General features: G+C 44.2%; 1 protein-coding gene and 7 non-coding genes across 8 annotated transcripts; 1 reads left to right on the top strand and 7 right to left on the bottom strand.

Annotated features, from left to right (window-relative positions):
• LOC101734769 lies at positions 1–8,436 on the bottom strand. Its single transcript, XM_031899544.1, has 8 exons — positions 8,368–8,436; positions 5,226–5,612; positions 4,808–5,137; positions 4,155–4,514; positions 1,311–1,409; positions 904–931; positions 436–538; positions 1–320 (listed from the first exon to the last, which is right to left on the bottom strand). Exons 1-8 carry the CDS (start codon positions 8,405–8,407, stop codon positions 162–164), a joined length of 1,506 nt encoding a protein of 501 aa, XP_031755404.1. The 5' UTR covers positions 8,408–8,436; the 3' UTR covers positions 1–161.
• A 1,766-nt stretch (positions 8,437–10,202) lies between these two features.
• On the bottom strand, positions 10,203–10,274 carry trnap-cgg. The gene has a single exon. It is a non-coding gene; the product is annotated as a tRNA-Pro (tRNA).
• A 7,588-nt stretch (positions 10,275–17,862) lies between these two features.
• trnas-gcu lies at positions 17,863–17,944 on the bottom strand. The gene has a single exon. It is a non-coding gene; the product is annotated as a tRNA-Ser (tRNA).
• Positions 17,945–18,323: 379 nt separating this feature from the next.
• trnat-cgu lies at positions 18,324–18,397 on the bottom strand. Its single transcript has one exon. It is a non-coding gene; the product is annotated as a tRNA-Thr (tRNA).
• A 732-nt stretch (positions 18,398–19,129) lies between these two features.
• Positions 19,130–19,201, bottom strand: trnap-cgg. The gene has a single exon. It is a non-coding gene; the product is annotated as a tRNA-Pro (tRNA).
• A 1,665-nt stretch (positions 19,202–20,866) lies between these two features.
• On the bottom strand, positions 20,867–20,940 carry trnat-cgu. The gene has a single exon. It is a non-coding gene; the product is annotated as a tRNA-Thr (tRNA).
• A 107-nt stretch (positions 20,941–21,047) lies between these two features.
• On the top strand, positions 21,048–21,129 carry trnas-cga. Its single transcript has one exon. It is a non-coding gene; the product is annotated as a tRNA-Ser (tRNA).
• A 914-nt stretch (positions 21,130–22,043) lies between these two features.
• Positions 22,044–22,115, bottom strand: trnap-cgg. The gene has a single exon. It is a non-coding gene; the product is annotated as a tRNA-Pro (tRNA).
• Positions 22,116–25,467: the final 3,352 nt, after the last annotated feature.

The following is a 25,467-nucleotide window of genomic DNA, read 5'->3' as shown; positions in this document are numbered from 1 at the left end:
TCCCCAACCCCCTTACTCCCCTCACTATGAGGAACCCCATCTTATGGTAAGACATTTTAGGTTCCCTTTCAAACTAGGCTCTTCTTGACCACCATGAGCTTTTTCTCCAACCACAAAGTTAATACTGTAGCTCATGTAGCTGGAGGAATCATAGTCTATGCCTACTGAATGGTCGAGTATACATCATTGGTGTTTGCTGTTTTCACCGTGGCATATAGGATCCGTGGGCTATCTTCAGGTTCAGTCCCTCCTGTCTTTTTCTTGTGTTTGTTTTCCAAAGCCCCCATGTTTAACTGGGCATAGAAAACTCCTCCAGACTCCTATAGGTAATGAAAGTCAAAAATGAGAGAAATGCCTTAATATATACTTACTTTCCCTTTGTGTACCAGTGATTTGCTATGAGCCTTTCTTTGTTGAGATCTTTATTTCTCTCACCTGTGGGCCATGTGTGATATCTGGATTATTTTCATACTCAGACTCCATGTTATTAAGCTGGCCTCTTGGAGGAACATCGGTCAATGTAAGGTCCATATTATCTCTGTGGAGAAGATCTATTGATGAACTGTATAATATGTACAACAGCAGAACTAGATGTAAATATTAATCTTACAGAGAAAGGTTACTTAGTGAGAAGGTTAAACCTTTCCCTGTTCGGTTTCAGGAATGTTCTATTTATCTAACATATCCATCACTTGACCCACATCCCTGTTCTGGTCAATGGAAGTGTAAAGGACAAAAATATCTGCTGTCACCAGTATCCATCCTGGTTCCCATTTAATATCTCATCACAGCATTGGTGTCTTTCAAATATGGCGGTATACAGGGTATTATTTATCTAATAGGGGGAAGGACAGCTATAATAAAGGAAAGGGCGGGCATATTTTGCATATATTTAATACTCACGGACTATTTCGTGACTTGAAAAATACACCTGAAAAATAACAAAATCTGTTATTATTTGAAGCATTTTTACGAGCAGACATAGTAGATGGTTCCCAAAAAGGGATGGATTGTTTGTTAGCAAGTGAAATAATCCAGAGATGATCGGCCAATCGATGATTGCTGCATCATATCCCTCCCCCCACAACATCATGGCCATGCCTCTTCTCCCCTGTGACATCGTGGCTCACTTCTTTGCCCCTGTGACGTCATCCCCCGCCTCCTGCCCAGTGAAGAAAGACATCAGAGGTGGCAACCCTACTCTGACCCCTGTACACATCGTTCTTAGTCTATGCCTAAAGCCTCAGCTACAGTGTTTAGTAGAACAGCAAATTTGGGAATCGTTGATTAAAAAGGGAAAATGTTCTCACCTCTTTTCTTTAGAAAGATCAGAGTTCCAAGCAGGAGAATCACAAGGAAGAAAATGGTAAGAGTGACGACTACAGGAACAATCCACTGATTCCCAGGGCCTGAATCAGAAATAGAAAGAAGCCAACCAGTTAGGAGATCATCATCAGTTGGGTGCAATAGATAGAATCTTAATTGGGTTTTGCCAAAGCATTGGATAATGCATACCCAAAAAATAATTACTTTCTAAGGCAGGGATCCCCAACGTTTTATACCTGTGAGCCACATTCAAATGGAAAAGGATTTGGAGAGCAACACAAGCATGAAAAAAGGTTCTGGGGGTGCAAATAAGAGCTATAACTGGCTATTTGGTAGCACCTATGTGGACTGGCAGCCTATAGAAGGCTCTCTTTAGCAATTACACTGGGTTTTATGCAACCAAAACTTGCCTCCAAGCCAGAAATTCAAAAATAAGTACCTGCTTTGAGGCCCCTGGGAGCAACATCCAAGGGGTTGGTGAGCAACGTGTTGCCCCCGAGCTACTGGTTGGGGAACACTGTTCTAAGGTCTTAATAAAGATGTTTGCACATGGATAGGAAACTAGGTACAAAATCATGTACAGAGGGTGGTTGTCAATGGTACATTCTTTACATGGATTAGTGTTCTTAGTGGGGCACCTCTGGGTTTTCTAACTTCTCTATTGGGCTTCCAAAATGGAAACAGAACTCCCACAAGGGACTGTGCTGGGTAGAGGTATGGTGGATCAAAGGGGTCAAATGTCACTGCAGATACAGTAAACGACCTGAAGAGGGAGTAGACTATCATGGTTGCAGTTATTGCTTTTACAGGCACATCAGAGGACATTATAGATAGATAGCAGGAATCTTTTTTTAAGTAAAAACTAGCAAAGTGACTAGCAATGGTAACAAGAGCAATTAATACATATTTTCAGCCCTGTATGGGGGGACATTTATTGAGAAAGTAGAGATAAAGTGAATAAAGGGTGATTATGACAGAAAGGGAAAACAAACAAGTATCTTTCAATAAAAATCACCTGTAAGTGAATCTTTGTCAGGAGGTGTCGGGCCAGGTGACCCTCCTGCATGAAATAATTTTTACTGTATATTATATAATCCAAAAGTAACTCTTTCCTGGCTCATGAGTAACATGTTGCTCCCCAACCCCTTGGATGTTGTTCCCAGTGGCCTCAAAACAGGTTCTTATTTTTGAAATTCGTGGTTCTAGACAAATTTTGGAGACCCTCCTGCAGGCTGCGAGTCCACTTAGGGGCTGCCATTCACAGCCCATATTTGGCACCCCCAGAAACTTTTTTATGCTTGTGTTGCTCCCCAACTCTTTATACATTTGAATGTGACTCATGGGTAAAAAAGGTTGGGGGTCTCTGGTATAGGATAATGGAAATTGAAATAAACATTCTCGTAAAATTCAATAAAAACGTTCATTTTCTCTATCTAATATTCTTATTAGACACTGGATAGTTTGCTTATAAATACCCCCCCCCACACACACACACACACACACACATTTTAGGCATAAATATAATTACTTTTTTGACAAATACATTTTGTTGCATAAGTTACAAATACATGAAGCCAGTGGTATAAGCATATTTGCATAGTGTAAAATAAACAATGAATAACCCCAAAACCTTCTCATCTTCTCTCAAGTCCCACAGAAAAACAAACTGACTTCTAGATCCCAAGCCACTTGATATTGAGGATCAAATCTGATCATGGGCATGCAAAACAAATTAAGGTTATCCAGTAAATATCTCCCCTCAATGTCCACATAAACCAGACCCAAATAGTACTTGGAACACTCTAGTTCCCTGCATTCACTCTACAGCAGGTAACATGGTGGCAGCAAGGTCCTCCACTTGCAAAAGAAGACCATTTGGGAGTTGTCCAACTACTACACTAATTGGAATCCCAGCTCTCTACATCACTTTTGATTCATAGCTCATCCACACTGAAGAATTTCCTGGATATTCAACCTGAAGGTCCTCATGAGAAGTATATATATAAGAAAAGGCCTTGGCACCTTAAATCTACTCTACTTCTAGTGGTGATGAAGGAAGGCTCTTCAACCTGAAGGTCCTTATAAGAAGAGGCCTTGGCACCTTATCTATATTCTACTTCTAGTGGTGATGAAGGAAGGATCTTCAACCTGAAGGTCCTCATGAGAAGTATGTATATAAGAAAAGGCCTTGGCACCTTATCTATATTCTACTTCTAGTGGCGATAAAGGAAGGATCTTAAACCTGAAGGTCCTCATGAGAAGAATGTATATAAGAAAAGGCCTTGGCACCTTATCTCTACTCTACTTCTAGTGGTGATAAAGGAAGGATCTTCAACCTGAAGGTCCTCATGAGAAGTATGTATATAAGAAAAGGCCTTGGCACCTTATCTCTACTCTACTTCTAGTGGCGATGAAGGAAGGATCTTCAACCTGAAGGTCCTCATGAGAAGTATGTATATAAGAAAAGGCCTTGGCACCTTATCTCTACTCTACTTCTAGTGGAGTTGAAGGAAGGATCTTCAACCTGAAGGTCCTTATGAGAAGTATGTATATAAAAAAAGGCCTTGGCACCTTATCTCTACTTCTAGTGGTGATGAAGGAAGGATCTTCAACCTGAAGGTCCTTATGAGAAGTATGTATATAAGAAAAGGCCTTGGCACCTTATCTCTACTCTACTTCTAGTGGTGATGAAGGAAGGATCTTCAACCTGAAGGTCCTTATGAGAAGTATGTATATAAGAAAAGGCCTTGGCACCTTATATCTACTCTACTTCTAGTGGCAATGAAGGAAGGATCTTGACTTATATACAATACAGTTAGCATCCTTACCTGACACATGCATCCTTGTTCCTTGCCCGTATTTGGCCTTTGTACTAAAATTATTAGTATTTTCACATGTTCGGAGGATGACAAAGCAGAAATATATGGTGTCATCAGTTGGTCCTACATTTCTTATGTGGAGATCTGCCTTCCCTCTCAGCTCTGTTCTGTCCATGTACGTAGGGTGGACCATCTTCTGGAAAGGGTGATAGGCAAAAAGTCCTGTTTCGTTACCCGCTCTCCAGAAAACCCCCTCCCATAAAGGGTCAGTGGTAGAACTGAATGTGCAGTTGATAGTGACAGACTGCCCTGTTTGGGCTGTGAATTCATTACTTTGATTGACGAATAGGCCATTTCTTATTCTTGAGGCTGCAGATAAAAACACCAGATGTTGAATTACAGACATTAACCAGCACCGTATTATTTTTTACACAGGTGACAATTTTTTTGCCTGTTTCGTCAAAAAATGGCAATGGGGAAACGTGGAAATTCGCTGTGAATCCATGTCTGCCTACAAATTTCGCCCATCACTAATGATTTTCTATCTATAATTTTCCCGCTTGACCTCGTTAATAAGCGAAAGCCAAACTAGGACTTCTGTACATCTACATTAATGGGCAGTTGTCAGTACAGTAATGGACAAGGTTGGTCAGTGTACTTACCTATAACCAGCTCTGTTCCCTGGAGTCTTTGTATTGTTTTTCCTTTTGCTATCACTTCACAACAGTAATATTTGCTGGTAGCAGAACCTGGGTTCTCTACACGCAATGAAACATCCCTGGGTGGGTCAATTAGTGAGAATCCTGTAAATGTATCTGATTGTAACATTTTATGCCATGTTATTAGATGTTGGTTCTTACTACAGATGCGACTGGAACTTCTCCACCATGTTACTGACTGTATTTCCTGTGGTGGGAAAACATAACAGGGTATAATGGGGTTTTCATTCACTAAAGCTGGAACCGCATCTGGCTGCTCAACTCTGGATTCATCTGTAGGCAGGAAATAGACAAAGTCACAGACATTCTGAGCTACAGGGTGGCACATAGACAAAAAGTCATGAGTCGGTTCTTCACTTACTTTGGAAGTTCAGGACTGTCCCATTGATATTTTGCACTGCTCCTGGGCTTGTGCCATGTAGTTCCACACGGCAGCAGAACATCGGCCCATCTGAGCGCCTGATCCCCTGGATTCGAAGAGACACCACATTCTGTTCCTTTGGGTTTCCCTCCAGGCTGATTCTCCCTGTGTACTCCCCATGGACCTGGTTCTCTGTGTGATTATAAATGGCTATATTTCTCCCACAGGTTCGGGATGTTGATGCTCTCCAATAAATTCTGACATCAGTGGAGCTTTCCCGCTGATTCCTGGGGTAACTGAACCAACAGGGGATAGTGACACTGCCCCCCTCGCACACTTCAACAGATTCATATTGATAGGTGCAGTAGGGGTTACAATGGATTCCTCCTGCAGCACAACAACAACAACACAACAATTTTAGTTGTCTATGAAGATTCTCATTCATCCATGAGATGATATACAGTATCTAGTAGAATTAAGTCTAAAACAACTGGACTTTTCTGAGCTTTTCTTGAAAATGTTTCACCACTCATCCAAATGGCTTCTTCAGTTCAAATAACTGGTAGGGAATTCCCCGGCATTTAAACCCTTGCCACTTTGACATCCTTACCCCGCACAACAGTTCTCACTTCCAGGCATGTACTTTGGAGGATTAACACCTGCCTCAATGAGAATCATGGTACCATTGTGACTGGATCATACCTTCTTACACCTGTCACTTTCAGCCAACACCTAACTGAATAAGTTCAATAGAACCATTGTGATTGGGGGTCTGTGACTGTACTACCCTCAAGGGTTTAAATGCCGGGGAATTCCCTACCAGTCATCTGAACTGAAGAAGCCACTGGTGGTGAAATATTTTCAAGAAAAATCTTGGTCAAGATTTGGCCTTTTTTGGCAGGATTCATATTTGGCCGAAATCCACACTCCTGGCCGAACCTTAATCCGAATTCTTAAAATCACGTGACTTTTTGTCATGTAAACACGGAAGTTGAAAATTTTAACCCTTCCAAAACCAGATTCGGTTTGCTATTCGGCCGAATCTGTCACAAACGATTCAGGGTTCGGACAAATCCAAAATAAAGTGAATTTGGAGCATTCCTATTCATTTTATTTAATGATTATACTGGAACATCTGGGGTTACTATGCTCATTATCCATTTTCTGTAGTAATTAAACTTGCATGTCTAGGCTTAAAATGCCCTTTATTCATTTAATTTAATGACAATATGCATAAGCATGTCTGAAGTTCCTATGCATGTTATCTATAGTATATATAGTAATTTTACTGGAATGTCTGGGGTTAAAATGCTCATTATTTATTTTCTGTCTTTATTATACTGGCATGTCTGGGGTTAATGTGCCCTTTATCCACTGTATTTAGTAATTTTGTTTTTTTAGTCATTATAGTAACACATCTGGGGCAAACAGGCTCACTATCCATTTTCTGCAGTAATTATACTGGCATACTATTTGTGCCCTTTAACCATTTTATTTGGTGATTATATGGGGATTAATATTGCTGTTGTTATCCATTTTATTTAGTGGGTATACTGGCATGTCTAGAGTTAATATGTCCTTTATATATTTTGTTTAGTTACACTGGCACATATGTGGTTATCTATTTTATATAGTTTTGCAGTTATTATACTGGCTTTGGAGTGGTACATAGGGGGAAACAAAATCTTGACTCAGTCTTTCTCTTTTTTAAATGTTGGGAGTAGTGATGGGCGAAAAGTTTCGCCAGGCATGGATTCGCGGCGAATTTCCGCGTTTCGCCATTGGCGGATTGTTTCGCGAAACGGATGAAAAATTTCGACGCGGAAAAATTCGCCGCACGTCCAAAAATTGTCGCCGGCGTCAAAAAAAGAATAGTCGCGGGCGACAAAATAATAGCCGCGGGCGACGAAACAATAGCGCGCGACGAAACAAGAGCCGCGCGACGAAACAAGAGCCACGAGACGAAACAAGAGCTGCGCGCGACGAAACAATAGCCGTGCGACAAAATAATAGCTGCGGGCGACGAAACAAGAGCCGCGGGCGACGAAACAAGAGCCGCGCGACGAAACAAGAGCCGCGGGCGACGAAACAAGAGCCGCGCGACGAAACAAGAGCCGCGGGCGACGAAACAAGAGCCGCGCGACGAAACAAGAGCCGCGCGACGAAACAAGAGCCGCGCTCGACGAAACAATAGTCGCGCAACAAAATAATAGCCGCGGGCGACAATTTTTTTTGTCGCACGACATTTTTGCCGTTTCGCGAATTTTTCGCCGTTTCGCGGATCTTTTCAAAGATTCGCGAATTTTTCGGCGAAGCGAAACGGAACAGATTCGCTCATCACTAGTTGGGAGGTATGTGTTTTCCGGATCATCCCCAGGTGAGTGCCCTGTGTATGATGGATTGTGACCTTGCTCTGATGGAGTGTGCTGAGCAGGGTTGGACTGGGCTGCCAGGATAACAGGAAAAAACCCGGTGGGCCCGGTGGCCCAGACCTCATCCTTGTTGCTGCTTTCCCAGCTGCCGATGTACTACCCTGACGCGTTTCACTTATGTGTGCTAAGGGGAGGATGTCTGGCGATTGGTGGGGGCCCTGCAGGGGGCATGGCCATCAGGGGCACCTTGGGGGGTGTGGGGCCCGGTGGCAGCAGCCCGGTGGGCCCTGCACCCCCAGACCGACCCTGGGGCCGAGAAAGGGTTACATGCATATAATTCATGACCTACAGCCTATTTATGTCTGTAAGTTACCCTCCCATATAGATTGTAAGCTCTATGGGGCAGGGACCTCCATCCTCTTGTGTCCTCGACTCTTAACTTATTGCAGCTGTATTTATCTTGTATTTATTGTTATACTTTGTATTTATCTATTATTATCTTATTAACCCCCTGTTTATATTAATCTATTCTACTGTACAGTGTTGTGTACATAAGTAGCGCTTTATCAATAAAGATATACATATATACAAACATGGAATATAACAAATCTCTTCTGGAACTGTCTTCATATTCAGGAGGAGGCCAATAACTACTTCAGCATCACACTAGAAAATTCCTTAGAGACCAACCAAATGCAACAAAACATCTCGGTCTTACCCAAAAGTACAATACACAGCCTGAGCGAGAAGAAGGCGATGGAAGCACTTACCATGAAGAGCCCCGAAAAAGAGGAGTGGGAACAAGTCCATTGCTTTCTGGTGAATGTGTGAATATAAAGGGTCTGATTACACTGAATAACAACATAACTTGCACCATTTCCTTTGAGTCATAGATTGAATTTAGTAACTGGTTCCCCTTTCTGGTACAGTGTGCAACCGAACCCAACCAGCCACAATGGAGATATCTCTAAATACCTGAAATGCAAACAATTGCATTAACTCACACGGAAAAAATGTTTTAGGCAAAAGTGTAATTAGCTATAAGCAGACTCTACAAATGATGGGAAAGGGGCCCTGTACCTTTCTCTCTATCTGCACCATGTGATGCATCTGTAATGTACCATGAGGGGCCCCCAACATTGAGGTGTATCTGGTCCTTTCATAGAAGTCCATGATATAACATGATAAAAGAATGAAGGATACAAACGCACTGGGTTTTTACAAAATCATATCTTTTATTGGGTTCAATTGGCCAAAATTTCCAAAAACATATTCTTTAAGCTCCTTTACGCTTCAAACCAGCAGTATCCTTAAAAAGCCTTGGGCTCGTCCAGGATCTCTCGCACCCAAAGCGAGAATCATACCCCTAGACCAACGAGCCTGTTCTGGGAGCCTGCGGCCTGGCTCTGGGCCCAGCTGCTTTGCCAAACCTACATTTGTGCCATGCTGCCCATCAAACAATGTCCTGGCCCCCAAAGCCAGGGCAGGCCCCAGTGGCACAATCGGTTAGCGCGCAGTACTTATATGGCAGTAACTGTTGGGCAATGCCGAGGTTGTGAGTTCAAGCCTCACCTGGAGCACAGCTGGCTCTTTTACATCTTGGTTAGTTTCGCCATATGCATGGTCAGCCGTCTAGGTGCTTTCCTGTAAGAAAGGAGGTTACGCCCCCCATCACCAAATACAGAGTTTCAAATCAAGTACAGAAATGAAAGGAGTTGCTCACATGTTGGCAGAAAAACCAGAGCTTCAAAAGTCAGCATGTCATGAAGCCTACATGTCTTATATGCTTAGAGAGGTGTTTATGCATGTGTGCATCTATATATGACTCTATGGTGAGGGTCATCAGGCTCAAACTTTTCTTCACTCGCTGAAAGAACTGAATGGGGCAAAGTCTCAGTTCTGGGCATTAACCCCGCAAGAGTTCCAACACTCTAAAGAGCATGGAAACCCTGCGCCGCCTTGGGGATGACAAAGAGCTCTTTGCAGGGCAGTTTTGAGAAAGCGCTGGGCAAAAGTGGCCTCAGGGCAACTGTTGCCACTCTAACCATACCAGAGGAAGCACTGACACCACTGCTGTCCACAGACAGCATCCATGGACAGGCCAGAACTGCATGGTGCTATTGTTGCAGAAACCAGGCCTTGTCCAGGATTTGAACCTAGAACCTCTCACACCCTAAGCAAGAACCAAACCCCTAGACCAACGAGCCAGCAGTGGGCTCTGCTATCCCATGTCACTCTGGTGTTTGTCGCTAACAGCCTTCGGGCCTTATTTTCAAAAAGTCTGCTTTCCCGAGCATGCCGTTATGGGTCTCACGCAGGTCCCTAATAGCTTGGCCATTTCTCTCCAATGACATGCTGCTCTCCAAATACACCGAGCGCCTGTTCAGCTACCTCCAAAAGAGGGGCTTTTGACTCTTTACGGATACCAGAGCTCTTCTGGCACAGCTTTCCTTTCATGAGGATTTCAAAGGACTGCACGAGGGAAGGCAAGGCCAGGTCATATAAGCTGTCCTAGTTCTTGCCTCTGTTGACCATTTGTGATCCTCGGGTTTCCATGCCCATCACTCGTCGGTGGCAGACTGATGCCGCTCATTCTAAATGTCTAGGGCTCGTCTGGGATTTGAACCCGGGACCTCTCACACCCGAAGCGAGAATCATACCCCTAGACCAACGAGCCAGACGTTGCACTTTTGGGGATGAACCAGCCCTGAGATGCACGGCCCAGCAACATGATTGAAATCACAAGACTGCACCATGTACCCCTCACTGAATATGCCTGTTGTAAACCCGAGTCTTGTCTTCTTTCCACATTGCATCTTTTATGCCTTTCATCCACCAGAATGGTACTTCTGCATGTTACCCTGGTGATGGATGCATCTGCTCCTTGAAGGAAAACATTTTATAACCTTCCTTTTGCAGGGATACATTTTCACCCGGTACCTCTAAAGCAAGGCATCCCCGTTGGCCAGTATCTGAGACTGAGAAGAAATTGCTCTAGTCTTGATGAATTTAAGAAGCAGGCACTGGATTAATGCAATAGATTCTTACAAAGAAGATATCCAAAACGGTGTTTGAAAAGAGTGTACCATAGAGCCCTTTTTGTGGAACGGGACACACTCTGTGTAGAGACAAAGACTGAAATAACACAACAATCTCAACAGCTCAGGTACATTGGCACTTTTAATAACCAATGGGGCAATATAAATTTGATTCTTGGAAATTTCTGGAATGTCTTAAAAGGTGACTGTGATCTAGCAAAAATTTTACCAGACAGACCTATTTTGGTAGCCAGGAGATCCGAGAGTCTCTCCGACATCTTGGTACATAGTCATTACTCTGAAACCAAAACTGCAAAGAAACACTTCTTGAGCTCAACTATAGGGTCCTATAAGTGTAATAATTGGGAAGCTTGCCAGTATATGAGGCCTACGAAGGTCTTTTGCAGTCCACACTCCGCACGGACTTATGAAATAAGACAATTTATCAATTGTCGGACATCTGGTGTGATTTATGTTGGAGACTGTACCTGCCCCAGGTTCTATGTAGGTAAAACTTTCAGGGAATTTAGAAAAAGGGTCTTAGAACACATCGGTATGATCATACATAAAAAGCACACTCCATTGGCGAGACACATCAGAGATTTTCATCAATCAGATGTACGGGAGATTTCCTTTTTTCGGTATTGAGAGAGTAAAGCTAGGTATCAGAAAGGGAGACATTGATAGAACCCTCTTGAGAAAGGAGTGCCAATGGATATACAGGCTACAAACTAACACCCCATTGGGTCTCAATGAAGGCTTCACTTATACCCCGTTCATTGTAAGATAAGTAGCATTCAACCAATGTCCTTTGGAAGATCCTTTTCATTTCTCCCCTTGCCTTGATTTTAAGGTATATTTATTATCAGCAACTCTTTTGAATACTTACCCTTATTCTTCTCCTTGTTTGATCATTTACAATATGGATTTTGATCTTCTCTTCAGTCATGCTATTATTATTACGATCACTCTACCCCTTTTGGGTTTATTCATTTATTATTTAATCATTACATTTTATATTTTTGGCTATGTGTGGGATTCAATAGCATGCAATTATAATCTTTGGCGCTTAGATAGTGCTTTATACACAATATACGTCATTACTAATTGACCATTTAAGGACATGAGGATCCGTGACTGTTTCATTGATTTCCCCTGATGAAGTCATTTTCATGATGAAATGCGTAGGGCAGGTGGGGGTGCAAACACGTAGGAGCCAGTTTAGTCAGTCTGCTAGCTGCACGCATTGAGAATAGGTGGCTCTTGATAGCCGCAGGCAGTAGAGGGAGTTGCCTGGGTACGGGAGTAAGGGGTTTGTGCGACCGGTTGGGAACCAAATAGGTGGCTCTTGATAGCCGTGGGATGTGTGGGGTGGCGGTCGGTGTGAGGTGAGTGCAGGTTGTTAAGTGAAGCCGGAATATTTGAGTGGCTCGTGATAGCCGTGGCCAGATTGGGGATGGTGGTTGGTGCGAGGAGAGTGCACAACGCTCAATGGGATTAGTTATTAAGCACCTGCCCTAGTTGTTGAATTAAGCAAATAGCTTTAAATAGCCTTGGTGAATTGGGAACTGGTGGCCTGTGTCCGCAAGGCTTATCTAAAGGCTGATGCCACATGTGGCGTTTTTATGCTGCGTAATTTCTAATTCTCTCAGCGGCTAAAAAACGCCTGATATCATCATCCATAGCAATAACTTTTTCATGGTGATGGTGGTTTTTCACGGTGAGGGCAGTGAGGTTGGGGAATGCCCTTCCTAGTGATGGGGTAATGGCAGATTCTGTTAGTGCCTTTAAGAGGGGCCTGGATGAGTTCTTGAACAAGCAGAATATCCAAGGCTATTGTGATACTAATATCTACAGTTAGTACTAGTGGTTGTATATATAGTTTATGTATGTGAGTGTATAGATTGGTAGGTGTGGGTTAGGTGTGCTGGGTTTACTTGGAAGGGTTGAACTTGATGGACTCTGGTCTTTTTTCAACCCTATGTAACTATGTAACTAAAAACCACACAATGCGTAAATACACTAGAAAACGCCTTAGCACGGAGTTTTCAAGCGTTGGCCGAAATACGCCAGTATTTACATAGTAACATAGTAACATAGTAACATAGTAAGTTGGGTTGAAAAAAGACATACGTCCATCAAGTTCAACCATAATGCCTATACCTAACCTGCCTAACTACAAGTTGATCCAGAGGAAGGCAAAAAACCCCATCTGAAGCCTCTCTAATTTGCCTCAGAGGGGAAAAAATTCCTTCCTGACTCCAAGATGGCAATCGGACCAGTCCCTGTATCAACTTGTACTGAGAGCTATCCCCCCTACCCCTGTATTCCCTCACTTGTACTGAGAGCTATCTCCCCTACCCCTGTATTCCCTCACTTGTACTGAGAGCTATCCCCCTACCCCTGTATTCCCTCACTTGTACTGAGAGCTATCTCCCCTACCCCTGTATTCCCTCACTTGTACTGAGAGCTATCCCCCTACCCCTGTATTCCCTCACTTGTACTGAGAGCTATCCCCCGTACCCCTGTATTCCCTCACTTGTACTGAGAGCTATCTCCCCTACCCCTGTATTCCCTCACTTGTACTGAGAGCTATCCCCCGTACCCCTGTATTCCCTCACTTGTACTGAGAGCTATCTCCCCTACCCCTGTATTCCCTCACTTGTACTGAGAGCTATCTCCCCTACCCCTGTATTCCCTCACTTGTACTGAGAGCTATCTCCCCTACCCCTGTATTCCCTCACTTGTACTGAGAGCTATCCCCCCTACCCCTGTATTCCCTCACTTGTACTGAGAGCTATCTCCCCTACCCCTGTATTCCCTCACTTGTACTGAGAGCTATCTCCCCTACCCCTGTATTCCCTCACTTGTACTGAGAGCTATCCCCCCTACCCCTGTATTCCCTCACTTGTACTGAGAGCTATCCCCCCTACCCCTGTATTCCCTCACTTGTACTGAGAGCTATCTCCCCTACCCCTGTATTCCCTCACTTGTACTAAGAGCTATCTCCCATAACCCTGTATTCCCTCACTTGTACTAAGAGCTATCTCCCATAACCGTGTATTCCCTCACTTGCTAAGAATCCATCCAGCCCCTTCTTAAAGCTATATAATGTATCAGCCAGTACGACTGATTCGGGGAGGGAATTCCACAACTTCACAGCTCTCACTGTAAAAAATCCTTTCCGAATATTTAAATGGAACCTCCCTTCTTCTAACCGGAGTGGGTGCCCTCGTGTCCGTTGGAAGGACCTACTGGTGAATAAAACATTAGAGAGGTTATTATATGATCCCCTTATATATTTATACATAGTTATCATGTCACCTCTTAAGCGCCTCTTCTCCAGTGTAAACAGACCCAACTTGGCCAGTCTTTCTTCATAACTGAGACTTTCCATACCCTTTACCAGCTTAGTTGCCCTTCTCTGGACCCTCTCTAGCTCAATAATGTCCCGTTTGAGCACTGGAGACCAAAACTGAACAGCATATTCTAGATGGGGCCTTACCAGTGCTCTGTAAAGGGGAAGAATAACCCCCTCCTCCCGTGAATCTATACCCCTTTTAATACAGCTCAGAACCTTGTTTGCCCTTGCAGCTGCTGCCTGGCATTGCTTGCTACAGCCAAGTTTATTATCTACAAGGACTCCAAGATCCTTCTCCATTATGGATTTGCCTAGTGCAGTCCCATTAAGGTTATACAGGGCTTGCATATTTTTACATCCCAGGTGCATGACCTTACATTTATCCACATTAAATCTCATCTGCCACTTAGCTGCCCAGATTGCCAGTTGGTCAAGATCCTGCTGCAGGGATGTCACATCCTGGATAGAATTGACTGGTCTGCAGAGTTTTGTGTCATCTGCAAACACTGATACATTACTCATAATACCCTCCCCTAAGTCATTTATGAACAAATTAAACAAAAGTGGACCCAGTACAGAACCCTGAGGGACCCCACTGAGAACCTTACTCCAAGTAGAGAATGTACCATTAACAACCACCCTCTGTACCCGATCCTGTAGCCAGTTTTCTATCCATGTGCAAACGACTTCACTAAGACCAATAGACCTTAGCTTAGAAAGCAGTCGTTTGTGGGGAACGGTATCAAATGCTTTGGCAAAATCCAAATAGATTATATCTACTGCATCCCCACTGTCCAGCTTCTTACTTACCTCATCATAAAAAGCAATTAAATTGGTCTGACATGACCTGTCCTTCATAAAGCCATGCTGATTACTGCTCATAATGCCATTCTCCACTACATAATTTTGAATGTGATCCCTTAACAAGCCTTCAAATAACTTGCCCACCACGGATGTCAAACTTACAGGCCTATAATTGCCAGGCTGAGATCTTATTCCCTTTTTAAATATGGGAGTGACATTCGCCTTCTTCCAATCACTAGGTACCATACCTGATGAAAGAGAGTCTGAGAATATCAGAAACAAGGGCCACTGCAATTCTGCCCCTAGCTCTCTCAGTACCCGAGGGTGTATTCCATCTGGCCCAGGTGCCTTGTTTACATTTATCGTGTGTAACCCTTTAAGCACCATATCCTGTGCCAACCACTGTGTAGTTGGAGCTGAGGCAACAGTGAAGCTATTGGGTGGGACTTGGCCCACTGGCTCCTCTACTGTATACACAGAAGAAAAGAACTGGTTAAGCACATCTGCCTTTTCTGTATCCGCTGTAACCATATTGTTATTATAACTCAATGGGGCCACACCCTCAACCTGCATCTTTTTACTATTAATATACTTAAAAAACTTTTTGGGGTTAGTCTTGGCCTCGGCTGCGATGCGCTCCTCATTTTCTATCTTTGCCTTCCGGATTGCTGTTTTACAACACTTGTTATAGTGTTTATATTCATTAAACGCAGCTACTGTCCCCTCTGACTTATATTTCTTAAAAGCTTTCCTTTTTCTCCCTATTAACTTCTTTACCTCAGAGTTAAGCCACATAGGGTGATTCTTAACACTTCTACTTTTTCTTATTAATGGAATGAATTGAGAACAGTAATGATTTAATATCATTTTAAATGACAACCATTTCTGCTCTGTATTTTTATCAGAAAACATAATGCCCCAATCTATGCCCTGAAGCGCTGCCCTTAAGGAGCTAAAATTTGCCTTCCTAAAATTCAGTGTCTTTGTTGCCCCCGTGTAAATTTGTTTCCTGCACCAAACATCAAATGAAATAACATTATGGTCACTATTACCCAGGGGTTCAACCACTTGCACATTTGCTATACGTTCTGGGACATTAGAGATCACTAGATCTAGTATAGCATTGTTCCTGGTTGGCTCCTCAACAACCTGTGACATAAAGTTGTCGTGCAGCAAGTTTATAAACTTGTTCCCATTTACTGTCCTGGCAGTACTATTGCCCCAGTCAATATCAGGGTAATTAAAATCCCCCATTATTATCACTTGCCCCAAACTAGCAGCCTTTTCTATTTGCAACAGGAGCTGGGCCTCCTCCTCTTCGCTTACATTAGGGGGTCTATAGCATACCCCTACAATTAGCTTGGTAGATTCTTTACTATCTGTGAGAAGCTCAACCCATAAGGATTCAGCTCCCTCTGTTACCCCCATCACTTCCTCCTTAATATTTGCTTTTAAGTCGTGCTTAATGAACAGACACACTCCTCCTCCTTTCCTATTGCCCCTGTCCCTCCGAAACAATGTATACCCCCCAATATTAACAGCCCAGTCATGAGACTCATTCAACCAAGTTTCAGCAACACCAATCACATCATATTTCCGCTCCAACGCCAGTACCTCCAGCTCTCCCATTTTACCAGTCAGACTCCTTGCATTGGTAAACATACATTTAATACTGGTTCCGGCGTGAGAATGACGTGTAAACAACTTATGGGCCTCCCTGCCATTATCAGTATCCCGAAGCAAGTCTCCTCCCCCAATTTTCCTTACTATGCCCACTACCTCATCTATCCTGTCTACCACAGAATTTCCCGCTGCACCCTCCCCCCCCACTCCTAGTTTAAAATCTCCTCCAACCCTCTAGCCATCTTTTCCCCCAAAGCAGCTGCCCCATCATCATTGAGGTGCAGCCCAGGTGCAGCCCAGGTGCAGCACAGCAAGCTATTCCTATGTATATACAAAGGCAGCTGCCAGACCTAGCGGAAATACACAGTGTTTTTCACTAGTTTGCACTATTAGCACCATGGGAAACGGGATTTGCTACGACACCAGTACTAGGCTGAAAAATGCCATAGTCAGGGGCTGTGTGGCTTGTGCAGCGTTTTTAGGCTGAGTAAAAACGCAGCGTAAAAACGCCACGTGTGGCATCAGCCTAAGAAGTAACGGCTTCTGATCCAATGCTGCAGTGTGTTTTTTTGACATCTGCACTAATTGGCTTCCTGCCTTCCCTCTCTAAAGATCCCGCACAACCCTTACTACATACATGTGACTTTAGATTGTTTGTCCGAATCGGTCATAACATCAGTACCTCTTCTTTATTGCATGTAAATACTAATTGATTGTTATCACTTGGTACTGAGTTTGGCTTGAACCTCCCCCGGGTTTATACCAACGGGCACACCCTAAACAGTGTAAATAAGTGTAAATATATGGAATTGACCCACGTGTTTTCTATCCCTCGTAATTATGCTCTGAAATTGACATCTTGATGAAATAAATCATGTGATTAGATTAACTCAGAGCATTTATATGTGCACAGTTTGTGTGTTTTTAACTTAACTTGATTTATCCATGCCACAGGTTGACATGGATTAAAGAATTAGGATCTTTATTTATTAGCGTCTACATCAATTATTACCTTTTAATGTAACATGAATTAAAAGTTATGTATTAATTTATTAATCAGATGAAGCACAAAATTTTTGCCTGTTTGAAGTATATTGAGCTAGGGCGGTAGACACCCTGTGTAATCTGATCTTGTGGTTACACTGAGTTTTCTGTTGTTTCTCCATACATTTTCTCTATATTTTTTTCACATAAAGACCTTTTTATCTGTGAAATGACTTCTTTGTAGTAGTCCTTTAGTAGGAGTAAGTCCTCGCGAGAACCTGTGACGGCCAAAGCGCTTCTTTGGGTGCACAGACCGTGCCATCTTTGTGCCAGTCTTGCTGATAGAAGACTGTTATGCATCGTCACTTAGATTTTCCATGCTATGCCATCAAACGTGGCTTTGAGAAAGCTTGCTTACGTATCATTCACTGTTTTAGCAATAAAAATAAAGCAGTCGACGAGGATGGGATTCGAACCCACGCGTGCAGAGCACAATGGATTAGCAGTCCATCGCCTTAACCACTCGGCCACCTCGTCTTGGCTTGAGCATCCGGGAAGCGATCTCTCAAACTCATGCAGAGGAGCCTCTTCTGCTCAGGGGAGAGACAGGGTGCCAGCCATTGCATTTGTTATGTTGCCCACCCTATTTCTTCTTCATTAATGGGTACATCCCAGGGTCTATGTTGACATACAGTGCCCAGAAATAGCGGACCTTGCTTTCATACTTATACTTCCTATGACTAGTTTATTAGACTACTTGAACCAGGTGGGGGAAGGGGTCGATGTACGCCCGCCTTTTGTATGGGAGGGACCTGCTTTTCCAGCCTGAGGATGAGATTTGCATGGGAAGGGCACTGGGGTTTTTAGGGGGCTGTCTCATACCTGGTGGAGGATGTAGGGCCAGTCACTTAAACAAAGGCACTGCTGAGATTTGAACTCAGGATCTCCTGTTTACGAGACAGGCGCTTTAACCAGCTAAGCCACAGCGCCCCTGGGATGCTGCGCTTTTACGTGTTTTGGATGGAGGGGGAAAATTGGTGCTCGTAATATGATATATTGCGTGTAGTGGTCGCTGACAAATGCTGTTGGGCCCTTACTAATTTCCTGCCGGTATGGCGACCTTTTCCCCCTCTATGAAAAAAATCTGAGCTCTTCTCCTTCAGGCTGTGTTTTTTCCCCCAGTGGGGAGGAGTGCTTCAGGTGGATGGGAGCATTTTTGGACCACTTGGGGACAAACAGCAAGTAAGCTGGTAAGTAGCAAATGGAAGATTATTTGTTTATAAAATGTTGCCATTGTCGTCTTGCGGCGCTTGGGCTCAAAAAAAGCGGTGACTTGTCCCAAGACCCCTTCTAATTTCTATGCTACGTAACCACGTACATGCCTACAATAAAACCATGCTGTATTCCAGTGGTGCTGGATTTGATTTTTCCCGGGTTGGGTTGTGCAATTTCAACCATGTTGTAGGTATTGCCTGACCACTTGGGAAGGTATGGGACAGCGTGGGTGCATTTTCACAGACCCTCGAGCGTTCCTTTTGGATCGTGGTGGGTCAGTCCAAAGTGCTGAATTAATCTGCCAATGCATTGCCATTTTCAGCAACTGTTCTTTGAATTCCAAGCACCTTCTGTTGTTAGGGGTCGCGGGAGCATTTTTTTGGACTTGCACCTGCATGAATCCTTGCAGAACTTCAGTGAGATGTTGTGGTATCCTTAAAATGCCTAGGGCTCGTCCGGGATTTGAACCCGGGACCTCTCGCACCCGAAGCGAGAATCATACCCCTAGACCAACGAGCCAGACGTTGCCCTTTTGGGGATGAACCAGCCCTGAGATGCACGGCCCAGCAACATGATTGAAATCACAAGACTGCACCATGTACCCCTCACTGAATATGCCTGTTGTAAACCAGAGTCTTGTCTTCTTTCCACATTGCATCTTTTATGCCTTTCATCCACCAGAATGGTACTTCTGCATGTTACCCTGGTGATGGATGCATCTGCTCCTTGAGGAAAAAAGTTTTAGAAAATTCCTTTTGCAGGAGAACATTTCTCCTATATTTTTTCACATAAAGTCCTTTTTATCTGTGAAATAACTTCTTTGTAGTAGTCCTTTAGTAGGAGTTTGTCCTCTCGCGAGAACTCGCGACGGCCAAAGCGCTTCTTTGGGTGCACAGACCGTGCCATCTTTGTGCCAGTCTTGCCGATAGAAGACTGGTATGCATTGTCTGTCATGTCTCCAGCATAGCTTCCATCATCTTTTTGTTTATTGTTACTCATTAGCAGTGACCGCCCTCTGCTGGCTGTTTGCTATAAATGCAGTGAAACATAAACAGAACAGTTTTTAGGTCATTTCTGAAAAGTGTCACAATGCTTCATTTTACCCCATTATGTACCACCACATTTTGTACCATATCAACATAAAACATTCTAAATATGAATGCCAGGGGTCTACTGAACAGTTTGATGCCCTATATGCATAGATTTACCAAACTATGTGGGGTACAGGGGCACCCAAATAAAAATAGTGCATATGAATTTTCACATATGACGCTCCGGCTCGTGCAGTTTTTGCACCCGGTATGTGTATTATGTGCCATAAGACGTCCTAACAGTACAGAGACCCTAGCAAACCATACATTTTCCGAAAGTACACATTCTGACAAAACAAAAATGGGTAAATACATCTTTCTACTGCAAACTACCAAACTACAAAGCTATGCTAAACAGAACGGTTTTTATGACATTTCTGAAAATCATCACAAAGCTTGCATTTTACCCCATTATGTACCCCACAAGCAAACAACAACTATGCATAACTGAAAATGCAATAAAATGGCTTAAAATGCAATAAAATACCTAAAAATGCACTAAAATCACAGAAAATGTAGTAAAAACTCCAAAATAATACACAAAAGGTATTGCGCAGTGCAGTTAGCGAATACGCTATCCACAATGGCAATAAAACATATTTTCAGGCAAGAATAAAAACGATGCAGTTGCAGAGAAAGCCTTGGATTGCAGGTATGTGCTATGGGGCCCCTGGGTGATTGTGCTCCAGGGGCCACTTGTTCCCCCCTCTGACTGTTGTCTAGGGGCTGGGGAACAAGTGAGGAGCAAAGGAGTGGTCTGAAAAACCACTCCTCCGCTCCCAAACCCAGAAGTGCAGCAGGACGTAGATTCTACGTCATGTGGCACTTAAAGGGTTAATGGGTACATCCCAGGGTCTATGTTGACATACAGTGCCCAGAAATAGCGGACCTTGCTTTCATACTTATACTTCCTACGACTAGTTTATTAGACTACTTGAACCAGGTGGGGGAAGGGGTCGATGTACGCCCGCCTTTTGTATGGGAGGGACCTGCTTTTCCAGCCTGAGGATGAAATTTGTATGGGAAGGGCACTGGGGTTTTTAGGGGGCTGTCTCATACCTGGGGGAGGATGTAGGGCCAGTCACTTAAACAAAGGCACTGCTGAGATTTGAACTCAGGATCTCCTGTTTACGAGACAGGTGCTTTAAACAGTTAAGCCACAGCGCCCACGGGATGCTGCGCTTTTACGTGTTTTGGACGGAGGGGGAAAATTGGTGCTCGTAATATGATGTATTGCGTGCAGTGGCCGCCGACAAAGGCCCGCGCCCGGAATGGCTGTGATGGCCGAGTGGTTAAGGCGTTGGGTTCGAAATCCAATGGGGTTACCCTGCACAGGTTCGAATCCTGTTCACAGCGTGGAGTTTTACAAAGCCCGACTGTTTAGATAACTAGCCAGTTGTACATGCCTGCTACTAAGGTGTCCCAGCTGGTTTTGGCATGCAAGGCAAATTGAGGGGAGGTGCTAGCCATGGATGTTTGTTTAATTGATGCGCAAAGCTTTGCAAAATAAAATATTTAGATATGTTAAGCAAGGTTATTTATTAGGTGGCTGACAAAATCCCACCCATAATGCCATTAACCAAACACCTGTCACAAGCGAGCTGGGTCCCGACAACTTTCTTTGAAAAGTGCTGTTGGGCCCTTACTAATTTCCTGCCGGTATGGCGACCTTTTCCCCCTCTATGAAAAAAATCTGAGCTCTTCTCCTTCAGGCTGTGTTTTTTTCCTCCAGTGGGGAGGAGTGCTTCAGGTGGATGGGAGCATTTTTGGACCACTTGCGGACAAACAGCAAGTAAGCTGGTAAGTAGCAAATGGAAGATTATTTGTTTATAAAATGTTGCCATTGTCGTCTTGCGGCGCTTGGGCACAAAAAAAGCTGACTTGTCCCAAGACCCCTTCTAATTTCTATGCTACGTAACCACGTACATGCCTACAATAAAACCATGCTGTATTCCAGTGGTGCTGGATTTGATTTTTCCCGGGTTGGGTTGTGCAATTTCAACCATGTTGTAGGTATTGCCTGACCACTTGGGAAGGTATGGGACAGCATGGGTGCATTTTCACAGACCCTCGAGCGTTCCTTTTGGATCGTGGTGGGTCAGTCCAAAGTGCTGAATTAATCTGCCAATGCATTGCCATTTTCAGCAACTGTTCTTTGAATTCCAAGCACCTTCTGTTGTTAGGGGTCGCGGGAGCATTTTTTTGGACTTGCACCTGCATGAATCCTTGCAGAACTTCAGTGAGATGTTGTGGTATCCTTAAAATGCCTAGGGCTCGTCCGGGATTTGAACCCGGGACCTCTCGCACCCGAAGCGAGAATCATACCCCTAGACCAACGAGCCAGACGTTGCACTTTTGGGGATGAACCAGCCCTGAGATGCACGGCCCAGCAACATGATTGAAATCACAAGACTGCACCATGTACCCCTCACTGAATATGCCTGTTGTAAACCAGAGTCTTGTCTTCTTTCCACATTGCATCTTTTATGCCTTTCATCCACCAGAATGGTACTTCTGCATGTTACCCTGGTGATGGATGCATCTGCTCCTTGAGGAAAATTTTTTTTTATATTTTTTTCTCATAAAGACCTTTGTATCTGTGAAATAACTTCTTTGTAGTAGTCCTTTAGTAGGAGTTAGTCCTCTCGCGAGAACTCGCGACGGCCAAAGCGCTTCTTTGGGTGCACAGACCGTGCCATCTTTGTGCCAGTCTTGCTGATAGAAGACGGGTATGCATTGTCGCTTAGTAATAAGAGCACAGGCTCCTCAAATGCATGGGGTTGCATACGCTTGAGTCCCCAAACTTTGCAGAGGAAGTAACTGGGTGACTTTTACTTTGAAGTGGGCACACCCACCAATCACAATTCGCCTATTGACTTTTATTGGTTTAAATTTATGTTGCTGTTCTTTAACTATTAATCCTAGTGTCCTGAGTTAGTCATTGGGTAACTGCAGTTCCAGGTTAGAAAAAGTGGGTGGAGCCACAAACCACCAATCAGATGTCAGCTACTGACTTTCAGTCCACTCAGATACTATTAAAACCAGGGTCCCCACACTTTGCACAGTGGTTTTTGCTATATAACTGTGTGTCCAAGGTTAGAACTTTTCACAGTTCGTCAGGAAGTAATTACGTACCAAGTTTAGAAAAGTGGGCGGAGCCAACAACAGCCAATCAGATTTCATTCCGTGAATTCATGTTTTTCAAACCAACATGAGGTTTGTTCTCAAACTTCCCTTTCTAGTTACTTTTATACACTTTCACTTGTTGGTGTAACTGTTCCTTTAACGGCCTCTGCTGACTAAGAGCAGGGGTTGTGTCCCCCTATAGCTGCCCAGTACTTGGTTTGGCCCAATAGACTGCATGCAGTGACCACTGACTACAATAGATAGTAGCTCCTGTGTATAGTAATCAGGCCTAGGGGTGACCCAGCCTTTATTGCGCCCTGATATACAGAGCCCCACTCAATTAATAAAAACCAATTAAATGGCCACAATTAATGTTTTTATAGGAAATACTGGTGCATCTTCTTTACAGGGCAATAACTAACATGTAGGCAAAGCTGCCAATACCCACAAACCATATCAGAATTTCACAAGTTCCCACAAGTCAGCTCTGTCAAGGGGAAGTTACACCATCCGGTGGTTACACTGTTGCAACCTAGGGTGCATCCACATGAGAAGAATTCACTCACGGTGCTAATGTTGTAGAATCATATAGACTCTAGCTATCTGTATAACAGAGCCTTCTGTCACAGTGGCACAGATCCTATCTGATCCTCCCCCCCCCATTGTAAGCAGCAGTCCTGCCCTGCTTTATGGCTGAGATTCTAGCTATCTGTATAACAGAGCCTTCTGTCACAGTGGCACAGATCCTATCTGACCCCCCCCATTGTAAGCAGCAGTCCTGCCCTGCTTTATGGCTGAGATTCTAGCTATCTGTATAACAGAGCATTCTGTCACAGTGGCACAGATCCTATCTGATCCCCCCATTGTAAGCAGCAGTCCTGCCCTGCTTTATGGCTGAGATTCTAGCTATCTGTATAACAGAGCATTCTGTCACAGTGGCACAGATCCTATCTGATCCCCCCATTGTAAGCAGCAGTCCTGCCCTGCTTTATGGCTGAGATTCTAGCTATCTGTATAACAGAGCCTTCTGTCACAGTGGCACAGATCCTATCTGATCCTCCCCCCCCCATTGTAAGCAGCAGTCCTGCCCTGCTTTATGGCTGAGATTCTAGCTATCTGTATAACAGAGCCTTCTGTCACAGTGGCACAGATCCTATCTGACCCCCCCCATTGTAAGCAGCAGTCCTGCCCTGCTTTATGGCTGAGATTCTAGCTATCTGTATAACAGAGCATTCTGTCACAGTGGCACAGATCCTATCTGATCCCCCCATTGTAAGCAGCAGTCCTGCCCTGCTTTATGGCTGAGATTCTAGCTATCTGTATAACAGAGCCTTCTGTCACAGTGGCACAGATCCTATCTGACCCCCCCCCCCATTGTAAGCAGCAGTCCTGCCCTGCTTTATGGCTGAGATTCTAGCTATCTGTATAACAGAGCCTTCTGTCACAGTGGCACAGATCCTATCTGACCCCCCCCCATTGTAAGCAGCAGTCCTGCCCTGCTTTATGGCTGAGATTCTAGCTATCTGTATAACAGAGCATTCTGTCACAGTGGCACAGATCCTATCTGATCCCCCCCATTGTAAGCAACAGTCCTGCCCTGCTTTATGGCTGAGATTCTAGCTATCTGTATAACAGAGCATTCTGTCACAGTGGCACAGATCCTATCTGATCCCCCCATTGTAAGCAGCAGTCCTGCCCTGCTTTATGGCTGAGATTCTAGCTATCTGTATAACAGAGCATTCTGTCACAGTGGCACAGATCCTATCTGACCCCCCCCCATTGTAAGCAGCAGTCCTGCCCTGCTTTATGGCTGAGATTCTAGCTATCTGTATAACAGAGCCTTCTGTCACAGTGGCACAGATCCTATCTGACCCCCCCATTGTAAGCAGCAGTCCTGCCCTGCTTTATGGCTGAGATTCTAGCTATCTGTATAACAGAGCATTCTGTCACAGTGGCACAGATCCTATCTGATCCCCCCATTGTAAGCAGCAGTCCTGCCCTGCTTTATGGCTGAGATTCTAGCTATCTGTATAACAGAGCATTCTGTCACAGTGGCACAGATCCTATCTGATCCCCCCATTGTAAGCAGCAGTCCTGCCCTGCTTTATGGCTGAGATTCTAGCTATCTGTATAACAGAGCATTCTGTCACAGTGGCACAGATCCTATCTGATCCCCCCATTGTAAGCAGCAGTCCTGCCCTGCTTTATGGCTGAGATTCTAGCTATCTGTATAACAGAGCATTCTGTCACAGTGGCACAGATCCTATCTGACCCCCCCCATTGTAAGCAGCAGTCCTGCCCTGCTTTATGGCTGAGATTCTAGCTATCTGTATAACAGAGCCTTCTGTCACAGTGGCACAGATCCTATCTGACCCCCCCATTGTAAGCAGCAGTCCTGCCCTGCTTTATGGCTGAGATTCTAGCTATCTGTATAACAGAGCATTCTGTCACAGTGGCACAGATCCTATCTGATCCCCCCATTGTAAGCAGCAGTCCTGCCCTGCTTTATGGCTGAGATTCTAGCTATCTGTATAACAGAGCATTCTGTCACAGTGGCACAGATCCTAT

This window comes from Xenopus tropicalis, chromosome 3 (assembly GCF_000004195.4).
Source record: "Xenopus tropicalis strain Nigerian chromosome 3, UCB_Xtro_10.0, whole genome shotgun sequence".
In the NCBI taxonomy this organism is placed as follows: Eukaryota; Metazoa; Chordata; class Amphibia; order Anura; family Pipidae; genus Xenopus; species Xenopus tropicalis.
This window is presented reverse-complemented; position numbering and strand designations above follow the sequence as displayed.

What these genes read in the sequence shown, in the direction of transcription:
- LOC101734769 (XM_031899544.1), bottom strand. Translation starts at nt 8,407, where the DNA reads ATGGACTTGTTCCCACTCCTCTTTTTCGGGGCTCTTCATG. An exon ending in CTTTTTCGGGGCTCTTCATG is followed by an intron (nt 5,613 to 8,367) that starts GTAAGTGCTTCC and finishes GTTGTGCTGCAG; the next exon opens with GAGGAATCCATTGTAACCCC. An exon ending in GATCTTTCTAAAGAAAAGAG is followed by an intron (nt 932 to 1,310) that starts GTGAGAACATTT and finishes GTTATTTTTCAG; the next exon opens with GTGTATTTTTCAAGTCACGA.